Source organism: Haliotis cracherodii, unplaced genomic scaffold (assembly GCF_022045235.1).
Source record: "Haliotis cracherodii isolate W230 unplaced genomic scaffold, xgHalCrac1.p SCAF_3, whole genome shotgun sequence".
In the NCBI taxonomy this organism is placed as follows: Eukaryota; Metazoa; Mollusca; class Gastropoda; order Lepetellida; family Haliotidae; genus Haliotis; species Haliotis cracherodii.
Window position 1 is genome coordinate 17,940,782 of NW_027266286.1, and position 19,297 is coordinate 17,960,078.

The following is a 19,297-nucleotide window of genomic DNA, read 5'->3' on the forward strand; positions in this document are numbered from 1 at the left end:
TGTAATGTTAGTAGGTAATATAAATGACAGCAGATATTGATATGAGTGGTCCGTGGAGGGTTGAAGGCGGATGAACTGCCCTACCCGCTTACCCCGCTTCTGGTGCAGGAACTTTGCGCGGCCAATGAAAAAGGGACAATCTGACGTATGGCGGACGGCCGGGGACGTGGGTGTAGTGGACACTAACTCGTAGGCCTATCCCGGAGCCTAGGGCAATGTGGGAATAAGTTTGAAAGTTGCCAACACGCTAAGAATCGCGGTGAAGCGTGTCCTATCAACACCTCCAAACTACCAGGATCTGATCATTTTGACACGATGATCCTAAAGCAGATCCGGGAGTAGTACCTTTATATATCCTGGTCACAGTTGCAGAGGAATCTCCGACTTGAGATGGCAATGTCTGTGATGCACTTTCTCCAGTACTGCATAGTGGTGTTGCTCTGCGCCCTGAGCGTCGCCCTGTGCTGGCCCTTCAAACATAGGACTGGACAGAAGAAACTCACACTGTATGAAAGTGCCAGAGATGCTGACTTTATAGCCAGTACGTCAAGCCTTTTAGCGAAACTTCAGCCACATAATCCACATAGGAGAAAGCAAGGTACGTGAAACATTAATTCATATTGCAGACCTGCGCTATACAATTGCAGATGGTTTAACTCATTTAATGCTGCATAGTATAGCTATAAATGCTCTTAAAGAGGCTTTACACTCTGGAAAAGGTAACGCATTACCCTGGGTATTTTGTTACGGAATGCTTTATCAAATTCTTTACAAATCGTTACACAATCACCACATCTACTGTGTAAATAATTTAGACACATACTTGTTCATCTCAGAGTGTGTAAACCGATGAAGGGATAGTTATATGTTGGCACGAGGTGCTGATAAAGCTGCATTCAACTACCTAGAGACGCAATTGGCCCATTGTCTCATTCTATTGTATTGTATAATTGTACTTCTATTAACAACTACTTGAGAACAGCAGATAATATTGATGCTTGAAAATGCCATCGTTGATTGGAAGTAAAAAAGTATGACTTGATTGACAGTTTATGCTTAGAACAGCCGTGCTCCATATCAGATAATCCATTTTTCAGCGTAATGAATATTAGTATTATTTGCGTTTAAGATTCTAAAATTCTGAACCAAATACGACTGTTCTACAATAGAACAAGTATGTATTTATAATAGCCCACTTGCAAAATTGCACCAAACGTGTTAATTGCTTTTTAAAAACGTTTTAAAGTACGTCGTCAGAAATGTCACAAGGATTCAATATTTTAATTGTCAATGCCATAATACGCAACACTGGCATATATCAGGCGATTGAATTGATTGTTGCTGAACCCAAGGCAGCTAATTTCTGGAAGTTATGACGTTGAGAAGCCCTGTCCGTTTCAGCGAGTGACAACAGTATGGATTTCATTCAGACTAATGCAGGGGGATTGATTTTTCATTCTAACATTTCAGTGGGTACTTTTATGATAAAGGTCACACTATACTGGAAAATGTGTATCTAAGATACGAAGTGAGATGCGAATCAACGAATTGATTGCCAGTGGGCGTTTCCATCTCACATCCGAAAATGGCTTCTTGGGTTAAGTACTACAACACGAAACAAGCAGAGATTGGTTGTGTTCATAGTTTCCCCCTCGACAGGTGGATAGTCTTGTAGTTAGATATTCAACTTAGGTTAAGTACATATCATGATGGTTTGTAAAGTGTATTTGTTGTTGGGAGTGGGAATATTAGATCGTGTTTTTTTAAATGGCTACGTTCGTACCAGTAGGACTAGTGTAAGAATGTAGAATAACTTTGGATTATGTGTGTACAATATATCTATCAAACAACCTTAAGTCATCTGGTAAAATTTGAAATGACCTGAAGTGACTTGGAATTGCCTGATATGAAAGAATGGCAGAAATAAGTTATCTCTTATACGAAAACACTTTTACCCCTTTGACAAGACATTCATCTGCTCACCATCCTGTCCATCCATTCATCTGCTCACCATTCTGTCCATCCATCCATCTGCTCACCATTCTCTGTCCATCCATCTATTTGCTCACCATTCTCTGTCCATCCATCTATTTGCTCACCATTCTCTGTCCATCCATTCATCTGCTCACCATCCTGTCCATCCATCTGCTCACCATCATCTGTCCATCTATCATCTACTCACTATCCTATGTCCATCCACCCATCTGCTCACCATTTTCTGTCCATCCATCAATCTACTCACCATCCTCTGTCCATCCATCCATCTGCTCACCATCCTCTGTCCATCCATCCATCTGCTCACATCCTCTGTCCATTCATCCATCTACTTACCATTCACTGTCCATCCATCCATCTACTCACCATCCTCTGTCCATCCATCCGTCTACTCACATCCTCTGTATTTCCATCCGTCTGCCCACCATCCTCTGTCCATCCATCCATCTGCTCACATCCTCTGTCCATTCATCCATCTACTTACCATTCACTGTCCATCCATCCATCTACTCACCATCCTCTGTCCATCCATCCGTCTACTCACATCCTCTGTATTTCCATCCGTCTGCCCACCATCCTCTGTCCATCCATCCATCTGCTCACATCCTCTGTCCATTCATCCATCTACTCACCATTCACTGTCCATCCATCATCTACTCGCCATCCTCTGTCCATCCATCCATCTACTCACATCCTCTGTCTTTCCATCCATCTGCCCACCATCCTCTGTCCATCCATCTGCTCACATCCTCTGTCTTTCCATCCGTCTGCCCACCATCCTCTGTCCATCCATCCATCTGCTCACCATCCTCTGTCTATCTATTTATCTGCTCTTCTATGTATCTGTCAATCCATTCATCTGTCCATCTTTCTTTCCACCCACCCATCTGCTCATCCATTCACCAGTCCAGCAATCAACTTAACCACCCTTCTGACAAACCATCCACCCATCTCTTCATGCACTTCTTCCTGATCCAACCAATCACACATGCACACACATGCACACACATGCACACACATGCACACACTCTTCAATCCAGCATATGTCCATGCATCCGTCCACAAATGTCCATCATTCATTCATGCTGTCTATCACACCATCGATCCAGCCATGTCCATATCTGCCCATTCATCCACAAAACCTGTCCATCTATCTATCACTGCGCCGGCCTTTTGAAAGACGAGTAGACAAATGCACCTATTAGTGCCATTATGAGCTCGCGGCAGTATCTACATTTATCACAGACAACTCCGGTAGCAGTACAACGTTGTAAATACGTTAATGTATCTAATAATCTTTAGAATAGAAGTTAGATACCTCTATTTATACATTATATTCATTTAGAATTCAAAACATCCACGCCAGAGAATAATCATTCTCCACAGACGCAAAAGCCAAAACATTGATGACATTTATGTGAATGAATCACTGAAAATAAGAAATGACAATTGGTATTCGCGAAAACAGTGAGCATGTCCTGATCTACGAGTAGCACCCGCCACTTGGTGAAAAGTGCTTAAGCCCATGTTTTATGTTCCTCAACGTAATGTTTCCTTAAAAGTAAAACTCTCACTAACATATTTGCGCGTTGTTGCAGCAGTCGCTTCCGCTGGGTTTTGTTTGTTTGTTTGTTGTTTAACGCCGCACTCAGCAATATTCCAGCCATATGACGGCGGTCTGTATATAATCGAGTCTGGACCAGAGAATCCAGTGATTGATCTCATGACCAACAATCTACGCAATCAGGATACGATGACATGCAGCAACCAAGTCAGCGGCGAGCATGGATTGGTGAAGACCAATTCAAACCCGGATGTTGACGGGCATTCCGCAGGGTACTGTGTCGCCATGTTGTTCTTGATGTGGCACTGATGATGTTATGTCAGAAAGACTGTAGTTTTCACACACTGATCACGCCAACACCAGCCGTCTCATATCCTACTCTACTTCTTTTGGCTTGGGTGTGTGGACGCCGATATCATTAAGATTGTTGTTCGTGTACACCTTGGAGATTCCAGGAACAAAAAACATCTTAATTGGCGGTTTGTCGTTGCACCACGTCATACCAACAACCTAGACCACGTTTGTCACCCCTTCTCCTTCATACCCCCCCCCCCCCCCCCCTTCTCTCTCTCCTACCTCCGCCACACCCATTAACCCTACTCGCTCTTCAATCAGAACCCCTGCCGGCTATTACCACACTCACATGCCCCGGATAATGTCAAATTATATTCACTGCATGACTGAAATCAGAGTCCATGGAAGTAAGTATGTTTGGTGTCAGAATACCATTATTTATTGATAAACTTAGGTACAGATGCACGAACTTATGAAACGTTAGATCTTGCTATTTGTCAACACAGCTTCACGTATTTCAGCGCATTACGCTGATGTTTTTGTGCAATCCATACACCTACTCAGTAGCACCAGTAAATGATAATGTATAAATCAAAACCCAAAGAAGAACCATCAGAAGGGATCATTTTACAGTGATTTATCAGACAATACAGCAGATGCGTGGAAAAGGTAAACATGAACAGTGAAACATTTCATCTATTTACTGCGTGTCAGCTTATATCATGTGGGAGGAAAGGTCGAAGTGATGTAGTTAGCTTGCTGTGTATTTAAGAACATGATATGGTGCTGACAAACGAATACTCTTATCACAATCGCGGCGAAATTGCGATTGAAAACCATTATGAGACGATCAAGACTCGCCAGTGATGACAGAAACTCGACAAAACCGTGATATGTCATTTAACATCCAATATTATACATGACATCAATTGAATCAGCAAACAATGTAAACTAGTGCAGTGACAGCGCCACATCCTGATTTTCAGGGTCCCTCAGTTATATATAGTCCAACGCATTTTTACGTTTATAACTCCATTAGCGCACAAACTTACTTCAAAAACTGCTTATTTAAGAATTAGGACAAAAACTGTCGTCAAAAATATAAAATCAGTGAATGTGTTCAGCGCAATAATGCAAACCGAATATCTGCCATATTCGTCCACTCCAGTATTAACCAATCAGGAAACAAATAATCCGTTATTAGGCGTGGCATATATTTTTTTCGGGTTATGGAATATAATTACAAAAAGCTTTTTGCTTGGTTAGCCAACCAAATGCCTTGGAATCATTTGCAATTAATTTATAAGGAAAATGAAAATTAACCTATGAGTACGATATTATCTGTGCTTTGTTTCTACTTAACATCAATAAAAATATGCTTACCTTAACTAACATACAATCCATTTACTCCTTGTTCCAAAGAAGATAGCTTGAATACGCTTACCACTTATTTTTATGCAAATTGTGTTAGTGGCGGGTGCTACCGGTAGGACAGGACATGCTTATCCTATTCGCGAACACCTGACGTCATCGCTGATTTTCAGTGATCCATTCATATCATTTTCACGGCGTTATACATAAAGGTTATTATGCAATCAACAATGTCTTTGTCAGTACATTATATTTTACAGGCCCACATACATCAAAGTTATAAACGCAATTAACCCTGTTGTCTGAAAGTTAAGCACATCTTTTTAAAAACTTAAATTCCGTTGTATCGCAGAGTCTTACGCTATTAATTCCTTTTAATACGCTTAATATTCCGTCAATATCGCGGCTTATTGCCCCGTACACGACTAACGTTCGGTGTTCAGCCATACGGTGTCCGAAGTTGAGTTAAATAATTAGACTGCATACGGGTTAAATGGTCTCTCATGTCAATGCGCGTCGGTAAACAGCTACTCCATGAGTCAATGGAGGCTGGTACATATCTAAAACCCCATGAATTGATCTTCAGCAAGCCATGCTTGTCTTCAGAGGCGACTAACGGGATCGGGGAGTCAGGCTCACTGACTTGGTTTCTGCATGTCATCGTATCCCAACTGCGTGGATCGATGCTCATGATGTCAATAACTGGAGTGTCTGGTCCAGACTCGAGTATTTACAGACCGCCGTCATATAAGTGGCATATTGCTGAATGCGACGTTTGACAACAAACAATATGAAGTCGTTACATCCTCTTGAAATCAATACATGCTGCTGTATACATGTATATGTGTCCGTCGCGTGATCTTGACATGAATGCAGGTAGGTATTTTTACTATATGTTTACACAGTATACACCCATGTTTGACGATGGCTTAAACATGAAAGAAACTGGTATGAAATGGTTAGTCCATGGTAATGTATTTGATACGGGTATCCTTGCTGTGTTTTGGACCTTTAGTTTACGGTGTTTCGGCGACTCTTTTCAGTCTAGTAACGTTTTCATAACGTTTCTAATATTTTCATCAAATCCAATTTCCATGTGTACGCTTTCTTTTGCAGTTTGTATAAAGCCGTTATGTTCTCTTGAAATTTTGTAAAATCCGATTTCTGGTGTACCCCGTCGTGGTATTACCGCAATATTAATAAAAACGGCGTAAAACCCAACTAATCAATCCAATCGCCATGGCCATCGAAGTCAATGATTGCCGGTGTACTACTGTAGCTATCATGATCTCTTGCAAACAATTTATGCTCTATACCCAAACCCGCTAGGGTCTCTTAAAATGAATGTGGATATGCTTATACGAACGTCTGTCATCGTGTGGCACCTCACAAAGAAAAGCAACAAAGCCCTTTCAATAATCATAAGACATCTCTGCTTAAAGTCCAAAAGGTGAGCGTATCCTGTCCCACCGGTGGTACCCGTCACAAACACATGCAAAGTCAAGTCAATTTTCACCTGAAAACAAACCCCACGGGAACATATAGTACAAGTAGAACAGGAATTACATCGGACATAATTATTGTCAAAGTTAGAAATGTCCTCCACATGTTTACCCTAAGATCAAAGCTTTACTGTGGCCTTGAATGTTGGAACCCTGATGAAGCAACTTTGACGCTCTTGGAAATCTTCAAATAGGTTAATTCTAGGTCATTAGCTAGTATCTGATGTGTTCCCACCAAATACTAGTAGCTATATATACATTTTGACTGACCGACATGTTTCAGTGTTGACGTAAACGTGTTTCGTCAACTAGGCTCATTATAGTAACTAAAGGGATTTCAGGTTGATGCGTTCCTTGTGTCATGTGTGGGATGGCTCACGGATAAATTAACCAACATCGTCACCTACTCTTACACATTTCACAACGAGGATGACATTTACCTGCAGAGCGAACACCTGCGCCATATTCAATTTCGAATAAGTGTAAACGTCTTGTGATTCTTCCTTTCATAAAACAACGATGTGTTTTTTTTAGATTCAGCACTAAGCACCCCGCTGTTACACAACGTGGGTCTATTTCTGGAATAATGTCTTAATACCGCGAAGTCGCTAGCTGCCATTACCATCTAGTTTTACTTAACTTTTAGAATATATGATACCATTCCGCTTGGTTGTTTTCTCACATCAGTGGTCTTCATAGCGTTGCGTTTCATCACAACAAACACTTGTTGGTTTACCTTCTTTAATGTCTGCTCGGGTAAGTCACAACAAGAAATATCAAATATCATATTCACTTTCTCTTGGGTAGATGATTTTGAGATGACTTAATTGTTAACCTGAAGTCGCAACAGGATGTGATTCTCATTGGTTGATTTCCCAACCAGCACCGACCCTTCACATCCGGGTACACAGTTAGCAAATCGTCAAAATTAAAATTTCAACAAGCGCTTATTGTGAGCGAACACCTCTGTATCATGTTTAAGTGCTGCGGGATGACGTAAATGGCTCCCCGGGGGAGCGCTTGGAAGCTCCAGTACATTAGAATATGGGCGACCTCACTCACCCAGGGTCCTGATGATACCATCAATCTGCAGCGCTGTCCAATCGCTTGTGCGTCCTGTTTAAGGGGAAGCTATTGTGTCTGGGTGGAACTTGATAATTTGTTATAGGTATGGATTACAGTGTACCATGTGGTCGTTATCCACTGTCCCTACTCATCCAGGAAGTATGGCATCCTCTCACATTAACACAGATGCCTCCCCGTGCCTGCAGACTACCGAGTGTCTAACTATAAGAGTGTTATGAATGGTTTGCCAGTAGCGTACCATGTAGGTTTCGCCGAACTAAACTTCCGGGCAAAAGAAAGTATACACCCATGTTTGATGGTGGCTAAAAATGAAACCAACAGGAAATTGTTATCGATGGGGATGTATTTGATTAGTGCGCAAGCATCATGTCACAACAGGTCAGCATGTACCATTTAAAAACATTTGTAATTGTTTGGTCAAATTCAATTTTCAACAACTGTGCCTCCAGTTGATGTGCATCAAACCCTACACCACTCATCATCCATTAATAAACAACCAATTAAACCACACCTCGAGTATTCACGAGTGTTTTTGTGGCGAATGATAACACGCCATCCGCAAGTCCAAGAGTTTGACCACCTGATTTAATTTAGTCGATTTACTCCAAACGTTGATCAGGAGAAGTGCGATCGTGGTGCCCGAAGCAATGTGCCCGGGTACTATAATGTGTATGGTTAGTTCAACAAATGCTTGTTTGTATTTTGATCAATACATGACACTTTCACACAAATATCAAGCATTCTCTATGGCCTACTCACACTCAGTGAGACATATATGCTGCGCTGTCAGAACAGGCTGTGTACGAAGTGGAGCCTCACGTTAATATACAATGTATGTTGATACACAGATTGTGAAAACAGTACAGCATGAAATTTTTGGGACCACAGCATACTGCTGCTGTGCTTCATATTAACCGGTGAGACAATACTTTACGAGAACGCAAAAACGATACAAAAGAATGTTTTTTTTATATAAAGCAGGAAAAAGACAGTAGATGACGTCACGGTTTGTACATGTTGTTGGAAGTTAGCTGTGTACCTGGCTGTAGGAGATAAGCCTTAGGTTGTCGGTTGTACAAAATAAGCCATACGCAGTCGTCTGTACGACATAAGCCGTCTGTATTCGGCTGTCGACTCAAGCATGAACACACCAACTTTCGAAGCCGTATTGGTAATTAATCGATTTACGGCTATCGATAAAGTAATATGGATAGACGTTATTTCCAGTAAGCTATTTAGGGAAAGAATTCCAATTGCTCCAAATCAAACAATCTGAAATGGAATGAAAGATTCAATTATGTATGAAAGCGAGCGGGTTATAATGCATGGTGGCAACAATACTACCCTTTTGTCACACGCTTTCCTACTACCGTCACAACTTATAGGCCGCGCGTAAGAAAGTTATATTGAGACCGATTTCTGTCTGTGGGCAATATATGTCGCCGATCATTCACTGCGAGACAGAGTGGCCATAAAGGGATACATTGTTTTCGAATTAATCTTTTGTTAAAGACCTTTGGCATTTATTTGAATGCATGAGCACGTTTGTTTATAACCTCCTCCCACGTGCAAACATTTCCCCGAACAAACAATACTTTTGACGGAAAGTTGGTTACTGGCGTTATTCCCAAAACATTCCATTCCTTCAATATAACGTGCCCGTGAATATTGTGAATGGTTATTTGACATTTTCCGTCCTGGACGCCGTGAGACCACAGTGGGACTCATTGACGATCATATCTAGGTGATGTAAATATAGAGCGTCTATAATGAGTATGGATCTAACGCCGACTGCCTTCAGAAATGAATTCATATCAAATTACTATTCAGTTTCGGCCCAGAAGGCTGAAAGTCCCCAGCAGCCAACAGGGCAGCAGGGACAGCCCCAGCGTCACACACTCATTGCAGACATCAGTTATAGCACTGACCAATGCACAGGGGGGGTATTTTGTATTTCAATTTAACGGTTGTCATATGAAACACTCAGAAGAGTCCCCTTCAGTGTCCGATGTTGCCCCCCCCCCCCCCATACACTCACCCTTGTCAATCCTCTCAATTACTCTCGCTATGGCGGTGGTTTCAGTGACACTGTTAATATTATTTGCATGAACATGTTGTGATTGTGTTGGTTTAAATTAACAAGATATTGACTGAAGGCGCTTGCTGAACAATGGTTATGGTCCTTGGTATGTTGGAACACCTGTGCATGTTTTTTTTACGCCGCTCTCAGCAATATTCCAGCTATGTGACGGCGGTCTGTATATAATCAATCTGGAACAGACAATCCAGTGATTGATATCATGAGCATCGATCCACGCAATTTTGATTCGTTGACATGCATCAACCAAGTCAGCAAGCCTAACCACACGATGCCGTTAGACGCCTCTTAAGTTATGACAAGCATAGGCGCCTTTTACGGCAAGCATTATTTGCTGAAGATCTATTCTACCCCGAATCTTCACGAGTCACCGGTGCATATACAGTGAGCAGAACATTGCCCGAAACATTGAACCTTTTCTACCCCACAAATTCATCTATTCAGATGAACACCTCAGTTTGATAGTTGAACTAAGTCTAATATAGACATACATCCAAACAATTTTACAAAATGCAAACTTATTTGCCGATTTAAGATTTCAGTTGAATGAGCTTAACTTGCCAGGAAACAAGTGTCGACGAGGTGAAGACTTTAATGCACGGTGTAGGTTTTATGACAGAATTTGAACACGAACAGTGGGAGAAAGTGACTAGGAATGTTCAATCAGAATATTGAGCTGCAAACCTAAGACTGAAGAAAGTTATTAGAAATGTGCCAAATCAGCATCTGCAGCAGTCCACCTGCACTTGGGAAACAGAAGAAAGTTATCAGAAAAATGCCAAATCAACATCTTTAGCTGCAAACAGACATCAAAGTAATAGAAGATGCTTAAAAAATTCACTTCAGCAACTTCATCTGATCGTAGAGTTTTCTTTCGTAAGTGATCTAATAAATACCAATAAATAATTATCGGAAAATATTTTTATCCAGACGAAATTATACCCCTAGCAATATGAATAGTTACCATCGTTCAAATTTATACACGCTTACTAATATAAAAGAAACTTTTATATGCCATAATCAAATATAACAAAGTGAAAAATACGGCTCATGTAAACGTCACATAGCTCTTAATATTTCTTGTGTAGCGAGTGTAATCAAATATCATGATCCAGGTAATCGGAACTGTAGGAATGTATGTAGAAGAATGTAGGTGAAAGTATTGGGTTCGGCATAGAGGTCTATTATGGTCTTTATATACAGGAAAGAAACTCAAAGAATCAAAGTTCATTGTATTCCTAGTCGAATGTATGCCATAAAGTCAAACGAACCATTTACCTCAACACAAAGCAACAGCCACTTTACGCGATCATTATCATGCTTTACAATGTGTTTAGGACAGTGTCACCTACATGCTGCTGAACATAATAAATACAAACTTTGAAAAACGATGGACAATGGCGATGCCAGATGCGCATACGGTCTAGTTTGTCGCACTCAGCCATGCAACTCAACCACTGACAAATCTCAAATATCGCGAAAACCATGTGACAGATTTTCAGTGATCCATTCGTACAATTTTCAGCACTAATTTGCGTTTTTCGCCCACTTGAATCTGTTTCGTCGGATTATCGAGACAGGTTGTTCTCTGGCGTTGAGATTAATGTTCATTGAGCCTCGGGATAGTTGACTTGATAGATTTCAATGCACCTGCTTTGATAAGCGTGTAATGACTTTATGATTCTGAAACAATAATTGGATTAACCATCGAAAACAGCTTGAAGCATATCCCCATTACATCTACCTCGTCCATTATATATTCAAAAGTATAGGGTTAGGAATTATCTTCCAGAGACTCCGTGAAGACCCAGGTTAGAATTGGTCTTCCGAAACCAATGCTTGGCTTGTCGACTAACGGGATCGGGTGGTCAGGCTCGCTGACATGGTTGCCGTATTTCATCGTAATCCAGTTTCATAAATTGCTGCGTATGACGTCAATCACTTGATTGTCTGGTCTAGACTGCATTGTGTACAGGCCGCCGTTATATAGCCTGAATATCTCTGAGTGCGGCGTTAAGCAACAATTAACACAATTTCCATAGTAATGTCACGAGTGCACATTATCACTCTCCAGCCTCTCCGATTTCGTCCATACATTAATCCATGTAAAGACATAACCATACGCTATCTAATGAGACATTTAAGGACATTGTACTTACTGATGTGAACTCTACCGATATAAACTAGTTGGTACGGAAACTATCAAATGAAAATGAGCCTGATTCTAATATCATTTTTCATATTTTCCAGGACCATTGAAACGCAATTACCAAGAAGCCTTTTCACAACACCAAACACCTATACCAAGACACTCTTCTTGTAAGTACTTTTCGTAATCCTATACACTTGTAACAAGACTCTCTTAAAAGTACTTCTCTTAATCCTATACACCTGTAAGAGATCCGTTTGAGGATTGTGTAAGTAGTTCACCAGGTGTGTCACCAGGATCGTCATCATTTCAATCGTGGAAAGTTTCACAATGTGCACTTCAAACCGTAAGAGCTCGAGAAAGGTGAAATGATAAGGCGAAGAAGCGTCAAATAACACATGGTTATGTCTCACGCAGGTATGTTTCAAAGGCTATTATCTAGGCTATAGGCTATTGTATACAATTACTTTGGTGTATATTAAGAAATATTTAGCTGATCCATATTGAACCGAGTTTCTATCTCACGTGTTCTGAATTGCCTCATCGCATTATAAAGTGAGTTTGGTTTAAAGCCGTTTTGAAAAGTATTTCATTGATATCATGGCCTCTCAGCTTGATGTTTAAGAGAAACCCCAGGTCATGCAGACTGAAGGCCGTTTTGAACAATAATTCATTGATATCATGGCCTCTCAGCTTGATGTTGAAGAGAAATTCCAGGTCATGCAGACTGAAGGCCGTTTTGAACAATAATTCATTGATATCATGGCCTCTCAGCTTAATGTTGCAGAGAAACCCAAGGTCATGCAAATTAAAGACCGTTACCATTTTGGTGAGTTCACGAGTCTTGGAATGGTGCTCCAAAACAAAGAATCATAATCGGGTAAACCTGACATTCGAACCCACGATCAGCGGGGTCTGGCACGACTAAGGGACGCAACTCTGGACAGACAACAGGGGGTCCTAACCAATGTTGATCAGTCTCTTGTGTTATTTGTGCATTAATTAAGTGACATTCCGAATACTTGCAATTTTAGCTTCTGTTTAAATAAACAACGTGTTTGGTGTTGCGATGACCCGAGTTCGACTCCAAACATTTCTGGCTGGTGTGATATCTTTGAAATAGAAGTAGAGTAAGACCCGAATCCCTCACTTACTCATTATAAAAAGCCGATTCCAAACTGGAAATCAAATAAGTAGAAACATACACTTGTGAAACTGGGCGAAAATCATTTGTTTGTCTAACCTATCGGATAACACCTGTCATGAGGTTAGCCCTTCGGTAGTCTACTGCTATAGTTCCACATGGTTATATTCATCATACAGACAAGGGGTAGAACAACCCTTACTTGCCGTAACAGGTGACTGTGCTTGTCGTAAGAGGCGACAAACGGGATCGGGGGTGTTCAGGCTCGCTGACTTGGTTGATACATGTCATCGTATCCCAATTGCGTTGATCGATGCTCATGATGTCAACCACTTTATTGTCTGGACCAGACTCGATTATTTACAGACCGCCGTCATATAGCTGGAAAATTGCTGAGTGCAGCGTTAAACAACAAACAAACAAAACAAACAAAAACACAGAGGATGACGTCATACTGATGATGGATTTGATAACACGATGTAATCGATATCACAATGTCTACTGTGTCTTACTTGTTGTTTTGAAGACATCTATCAGAAATCGTTAAGCTGCTCGCTAAAAAATACATCCAGCTATTTACGTAAAGGAGATTCCAAAAGATTCAATGATTTTGAAGTAACACTGTGAAGTATTGTTCAAAATCACACTGTACAAACAGTCTACTTTAACTTCAGTGCCATAACTGTTGCGGCGCTTCTGATGCGTTCCGCTGCTGTTTTTAATTGTTAGTGTCATTGTTACCGATTGCATGTGTTTGTGACGGATGCCACCGGTGGGGCAGGATACGCTCACCTTTTCGCAAACGCCTGGTATCATCACTATTCGATAGTGATTTATAAACCTATATTTATGATATAGTCGCAATTCCAGTGGATATTTCTTATGATTATGGAAACTTTAAGGGTTTTGTCTCATTTATTTGAATATAATGTATTGAAAGAAAATACAATACTCTAACATTTGTTTCCAATAGAACTATCTACATTCTTATTATCCAAATGTTACCCAACCATAACACATAAGTATCAATATTTTCATCATCAAGTTAAACAACACTTTTTTTAACAGAAAGTAACAACATATATGAACGCTCTAATAAAACCCCAATACGCTAGTAATGATCAAACCGTGGCAAAAATAAATTGTTTTTGGAGTAACACAGTTAAGTATTGTACAAACACACAATGTGTAGACAAACAGTCATGTACTTTTACTTCAGTAACAGACCGGATGCATCCACTTCAGTCGTTATGCCGACTGCGTGTTCGCACATTCAGATGTAGTTTTTAGCTGCTTTGTCATTGAAATACGACTCGCACGTCTTTGGCATGAACATTTGAATAAACATTCCTCCATTGTCCTATTGATTTTATTATTTTCTCTTTGACAGAATGTTAGCATTGAGAAATGCATGCTGTTGACAGACATTATTCCCCACCCCCGCATCGTGAAGGATTTGGTGAATGGAAATTGCCTTTTCTTTTCAGGACAATTATCTCATTGTAGATTACCGCTCCTATGAATGGGAATGGTTTGTTCACCTAAATGGCAATACACTGCCTCGTATTGACATGACAAACACGACGTTGGACCCTCTCCACGCCACGTTCTAATGTGCCGTATTGTAGCATATCGGCGAATGTGCTCATCCACAGAATGAAAGTATTTTCTGAAAATATATAGCTGAGAGTAAGTCTGTGTTATTCACAGAGGCTGCAATGTCGGCACCATGGTTTAATGCAGTGAATCGGGTCTATATAGACACACTCTTTGTCTTTGAGTGGTTTTTGCTATGGGGCTGTGTAACTTGGAATTCAACGCCATTTTGAACAGTTTTTAACTTTTATAAAGGCGTGTCAACTTAATAGTGGGGACTGTCGTTGAAGTTATGAGAAACAGAGGATTATTCCCCGGGCGAATTTGGATTTGAACCCATGGCTAGCAGATCCTGGCAGCAAAGGGGAGCAACTCTACATAGCGATACCAACCAGCATGCCATAGGTCATTTCTTTGGCTGAACATGATAACTGTATTACTTTGAAATAAAAAAGAGAATATATTTCCATAATTATAAGAATAGTAATCATACCAAGTGTTTGCGGAACGACGAGCGTATCCTGCCCCACCGTTGGCACCCGTCAGGAACACATGCACAGGAAAGTCAAGTTTCACCTAAAGAAAACCCCACGAGAACATATAATCAATAACATATTAGTCCAAGTAGGACATTTCTTCTTTGAGAGGCATTTAGAAGTTGAAGTACTAAGTAAGGATAAGATATATGGATGAACGAGTTCTTTATTACAATAAGAAATTACAAGAAATGTCGTCCAAACGCAGAGAACCATTGGTGTGGGCGCCCACAGTAGTGGCAGTCATCTGATCCTCCACGTGCCTAGAGTTTTATCGCAGCATCACTTGCAATACGATATAATCCTAGTCCTAGTTCTCATAGATGGTAGGAAGTAGCATCATGTCACTACAAATAGTTCCTTTCTGAATAGTATTTCTAAATGGATTTACCTTGTCGTTTTACTCTAAAACATCCACAATCTGATTGTCTGTTGCTGTTGTTTCATTATTGTGTGTGTATGGTTATGACTGCATACACAAGAGTGTGATTTTGTAACATAGGTGCATGAGTATAGAGTTCCTTTGCCATGAATATGTTTACCATGTAATTAATTGTGATATCGATCGGATATAACTAGTGAGAACTTTATACATACATGTATATGCGATACCAACTAGCTGAAGCATATTGCATAACGCTATCCTTAAAAGGCTTCCTGGTGTGGGCAGGTTTATGTGAACAAACATGGCAATTTATTTGGCTCTATTCTGATCCGTTATGATCTAACGTGTTGGTTAGTTGGTTTGTTGTTTTACGCCGCACTCAGCAATATTCCAGCTACATGACGGCGGTTTGTAAATAATCGAGTCTGGACAAGACAGACCGCCGTCATATAACTGGAATATTGCTAAGTGCGGCGTTAAACAACAAACCAACCAACCAACTCTATAAAACACTGAACTCTAAGAACCAGTGTACGATGATTAACAGTTGTCCTTCAAATGTTTCCACGCAAAGCAAATTAATACGACCATCTGAGTGCATATGATGAAAACGCTTTCAGATTTTTGTCAGACATGGTGTAGATTTCAAATCATGAAAAATGTGATACTACATTATTTCAAAGAACAATTGCGAAAGTGCAAAAGTTTAAAATTTCAAAGCATCATCACCATGCTTAATAAAAATGAGATGTTTTAAATAGCACAATGGAGCACATTGAATAGATACATTATACCCGCGACGATGTTAAAGGATGTATAACCAATGAATTGATTTTTTTCATCTTTTGTTTGTAACATTCAAGAGATGAAAACAGATTCATCTGAAATATTCATAAAGCAATTATGCTGTGTCGTCAAGATTAATGATGATAAGGCTGTGACTGACTCTAATTCAATACTTTATAAACGAAGTATTTGATGCAGTATTACTCCGACAGGACAAATTTATTTGGATGTTTTTTCACTGTTTCAGGTCACCACACATCGTCTTACATGTCCGCGTTCGCCAACACAGACGCTATCCCAGTGTATCGCGGGCATCCACAGAGAAAGGATACCTACAAGCGTGATGGTAAATGCATTATTTGACACTCCATTAAATTATTTAACACTTGGTTTTCACATGGCATCAGACATAAAATTCAAATGATGAAAGCTGCAACATCTTTAGAGCTCTTAATACCACACGTAGTCTAACGACCAACTAGGACCCCGTCATCCTACATCTACTAGTCCCTCGCTATTATACGTAGTCTAACGACCAACTAGGACCCCATCATCCTACATCTACTAGTCCCTCGCTATCGTACGTAGTCTAACGACCAACTAGGACCCCGTCATCCTACATCTACTAGTCCCTCGATGTTACACGTAGTCTCACGACCAATTAGGACCCCGTCATCCTATATCTACTAGTCCCTCGCTATTACACGTAGTCGCGTTACAACTAGGACCCCGTCATCCTACATCTACTAGTCCCTCGCTGTTACACGTAGTCTCACGACCAACTAGGACCCCGTCATCCTACATCTACTAGTTCCTCGCTATCACACGTAGTCTAACGACCAACTAGGACCCCGTCATCCTACATATACTAGTCCCTCGCTATCACACGTAGTCTCGTTACCAACTAGGAACCCGTCATCCTACATCTGCTAGTCCCTCGCTATCACACGTAGTCTCGTTACCAACTAGGAACCCGTCATCCTACATCTACTAGTCCGTCGCTATTACACGAAGTCTCGTACCAACTAGGACCCCGTCATCATACATCTTCTGGTCCCTCGCTATTACACGAAGTCTCGTACCAACTAGGACCCCGTCATCCTACATCTTCTAGTCTCTCGCTATTACACGAAGTCCCGTACCAACTAGGACCCCGTCATCCTATATCTACTAGTCCCTCGCTATCACATGTAGACTCACGACCAACTAGGACCCCGTCATCCTATATCTACTAGTCCCTCGCTATCACATGTAGTCTCAAGACCAACTAGGACCCCGTCATCCTACATCTTTTAGTCCCTCGCTATTACACGTAGTCTGGTTACCAACTGGGACCCGTCATCCTACATCTTCTAGTCCCTCGCTATCACATGCAGTCTCGTTACCAACTGGGACACCGCCATCCTGAAACATCCGCTGGTCCGTCCCTATGACACGTAGGCACATGACCAAGTATGACCCCGTCAACCTATACCACCCCTTAACTTTATCAATTTCAGTTGAAAAGAATCAAAGCCACTACATTTGTTCAATTAACTGTTGCCTTTTAGGCACCTTTTAGGTAACATTTGTAGCTTCTCTAGAAACTGCTATTTGTGTTACAGCATGCGAGCTCGAGGATGGCACGAAGTTAATACAGTGCAAATCGAACAAGTCCCAGTGTATTTATGACCACATGATCTGTGACAACCACAAGGACTGTGACGGGGGAGAGGATGAAGACGCGGGGTCGTGCTTGCTCAGGATCTGGGTAGGCTATTTGTTTACCTTTGTTCTGTACAATATCCAGTCTCGCTCGCTCGGAATATTGGTAGGCCAGATAACTCATCCACTTTGCTTGCAAGGTATCAGGGTAGATTAGATATTTTAATGGATTGCTGTACCATCTACCTTTTTGCTTACTTTGAATATGGACAGGCTAGAGCTTTATCAGTTTGCTGCCAACCGCACCTCCTATCGCCCTCGTGGGGTTCTGGGTTACCTCGCTATTTGATACAGAAAAATGTGAACACAAACGTTTGGTGTGTCTGGTATAATCAAGGCGTTGAACTCGACGAATGTCCATACGAAGGACAACATTATCACGTTTAGTGCTATACGAGTGTCCATACGAAGGACAACATTATCACGTTTAGTGCTATACGAGTGTCCATACGAAGGACAACATTATCACTATACGAGTGTCCATACGAAGGACAACATTATCACGTTTAGTGCTATACGAGTGTCCATACGAAGGACAACATTATCACGTTTAGTGCTATACGAGTGTCCATACGGACATCATTATCACGTTTAGTGCTATACGAGTGTCCATACGAAGGACATCATTATCACGTTTAGTGCTATACGAGTGTCCATACGAAGGACAACATTATCACGTTAACTGCTATAAGGAAAAATAGTAAAGAAAAGTGTGGATAATAACTTGTCCTCAATGATGATGTCTGACTTTTCCCTTCAGGTTCTCAAATGGATGAAGAGGGTTGAGAAGGCTATAAAACAGTAATGGCAATTCCCATTGCTACACAACGCTCTCCTCACTGACCCATACCCTCCAAGGCTTCGACATGGGTTGATTAAATATGCATATTTTTTTTGCTGAAGTTTTAACTATATGCAACCTTATGCTCAGTGAACTCCAGGACGAGTGAGCCAAGTCTTCTGTGTGAGGCTCAGTCAAGGCATATCGCCATAGCTTTCCAGTGTGGAACATCAGAGACTGCAGCGCCCAGCCAATGTATTGCCAAGGACGTTGCATGGCATGAACAATAACAAGATATGGTTTGAC

General features: G+C 41.0%; 1 protein-coding gene across 1 annotated transcript; it reads left to right on the forward strand.

Annotated features, from left to right (window-relative positions):
* The first annotated feature begins 205 nt into the window (after positions 1-205).
* Positions 206-19,050, forward strand: LOC139476024 (uncharacterized). The gene is made up of 5 exons (XM_071259265.1): positions 206-598; positions 12,161-12,229; positions 16,754-16,852; positions 18,111-18,256; positions 18,971-19,050. Exons 1-5 carry the CDS (start codon positions 391-393, stop codon positions 19,013-19,015), a joined length of 567 nt encoding a protein of 188 aa, XP_071115366.1. The 5' UTR covers positions 206-390; the 3' UTR covers positions 19,016-19,050.
* The last annotated feature ends 247 nt before the right edge of the window (positions 19,051-19,297 follow it).

Excerpts from the sequence above, each read along its gene's own strand:
- LOC139476024 (XM_071259265.1), top strand. The coding sequence starts at position 391 with ATGGCAATGTCTGTGATGCACTTTCTCCAGTACTGCATAGTGGTGTTG. Across the intron at positions 12,230-16,753 it reads TATACCAAGACACTCTTCTT|GTCACCACACATCGTCTTAC; the intron begins GTAAGTACTTTT and ends TCACTGTTTCAG. Across the intron at positions 16,853-18,110 it reads GGATACCTACAAGCGTGATG|CATGCGAGCTCGAGGATGGC; the intron begins GTAAATGCATTA and ends TTTGTGTTACAG.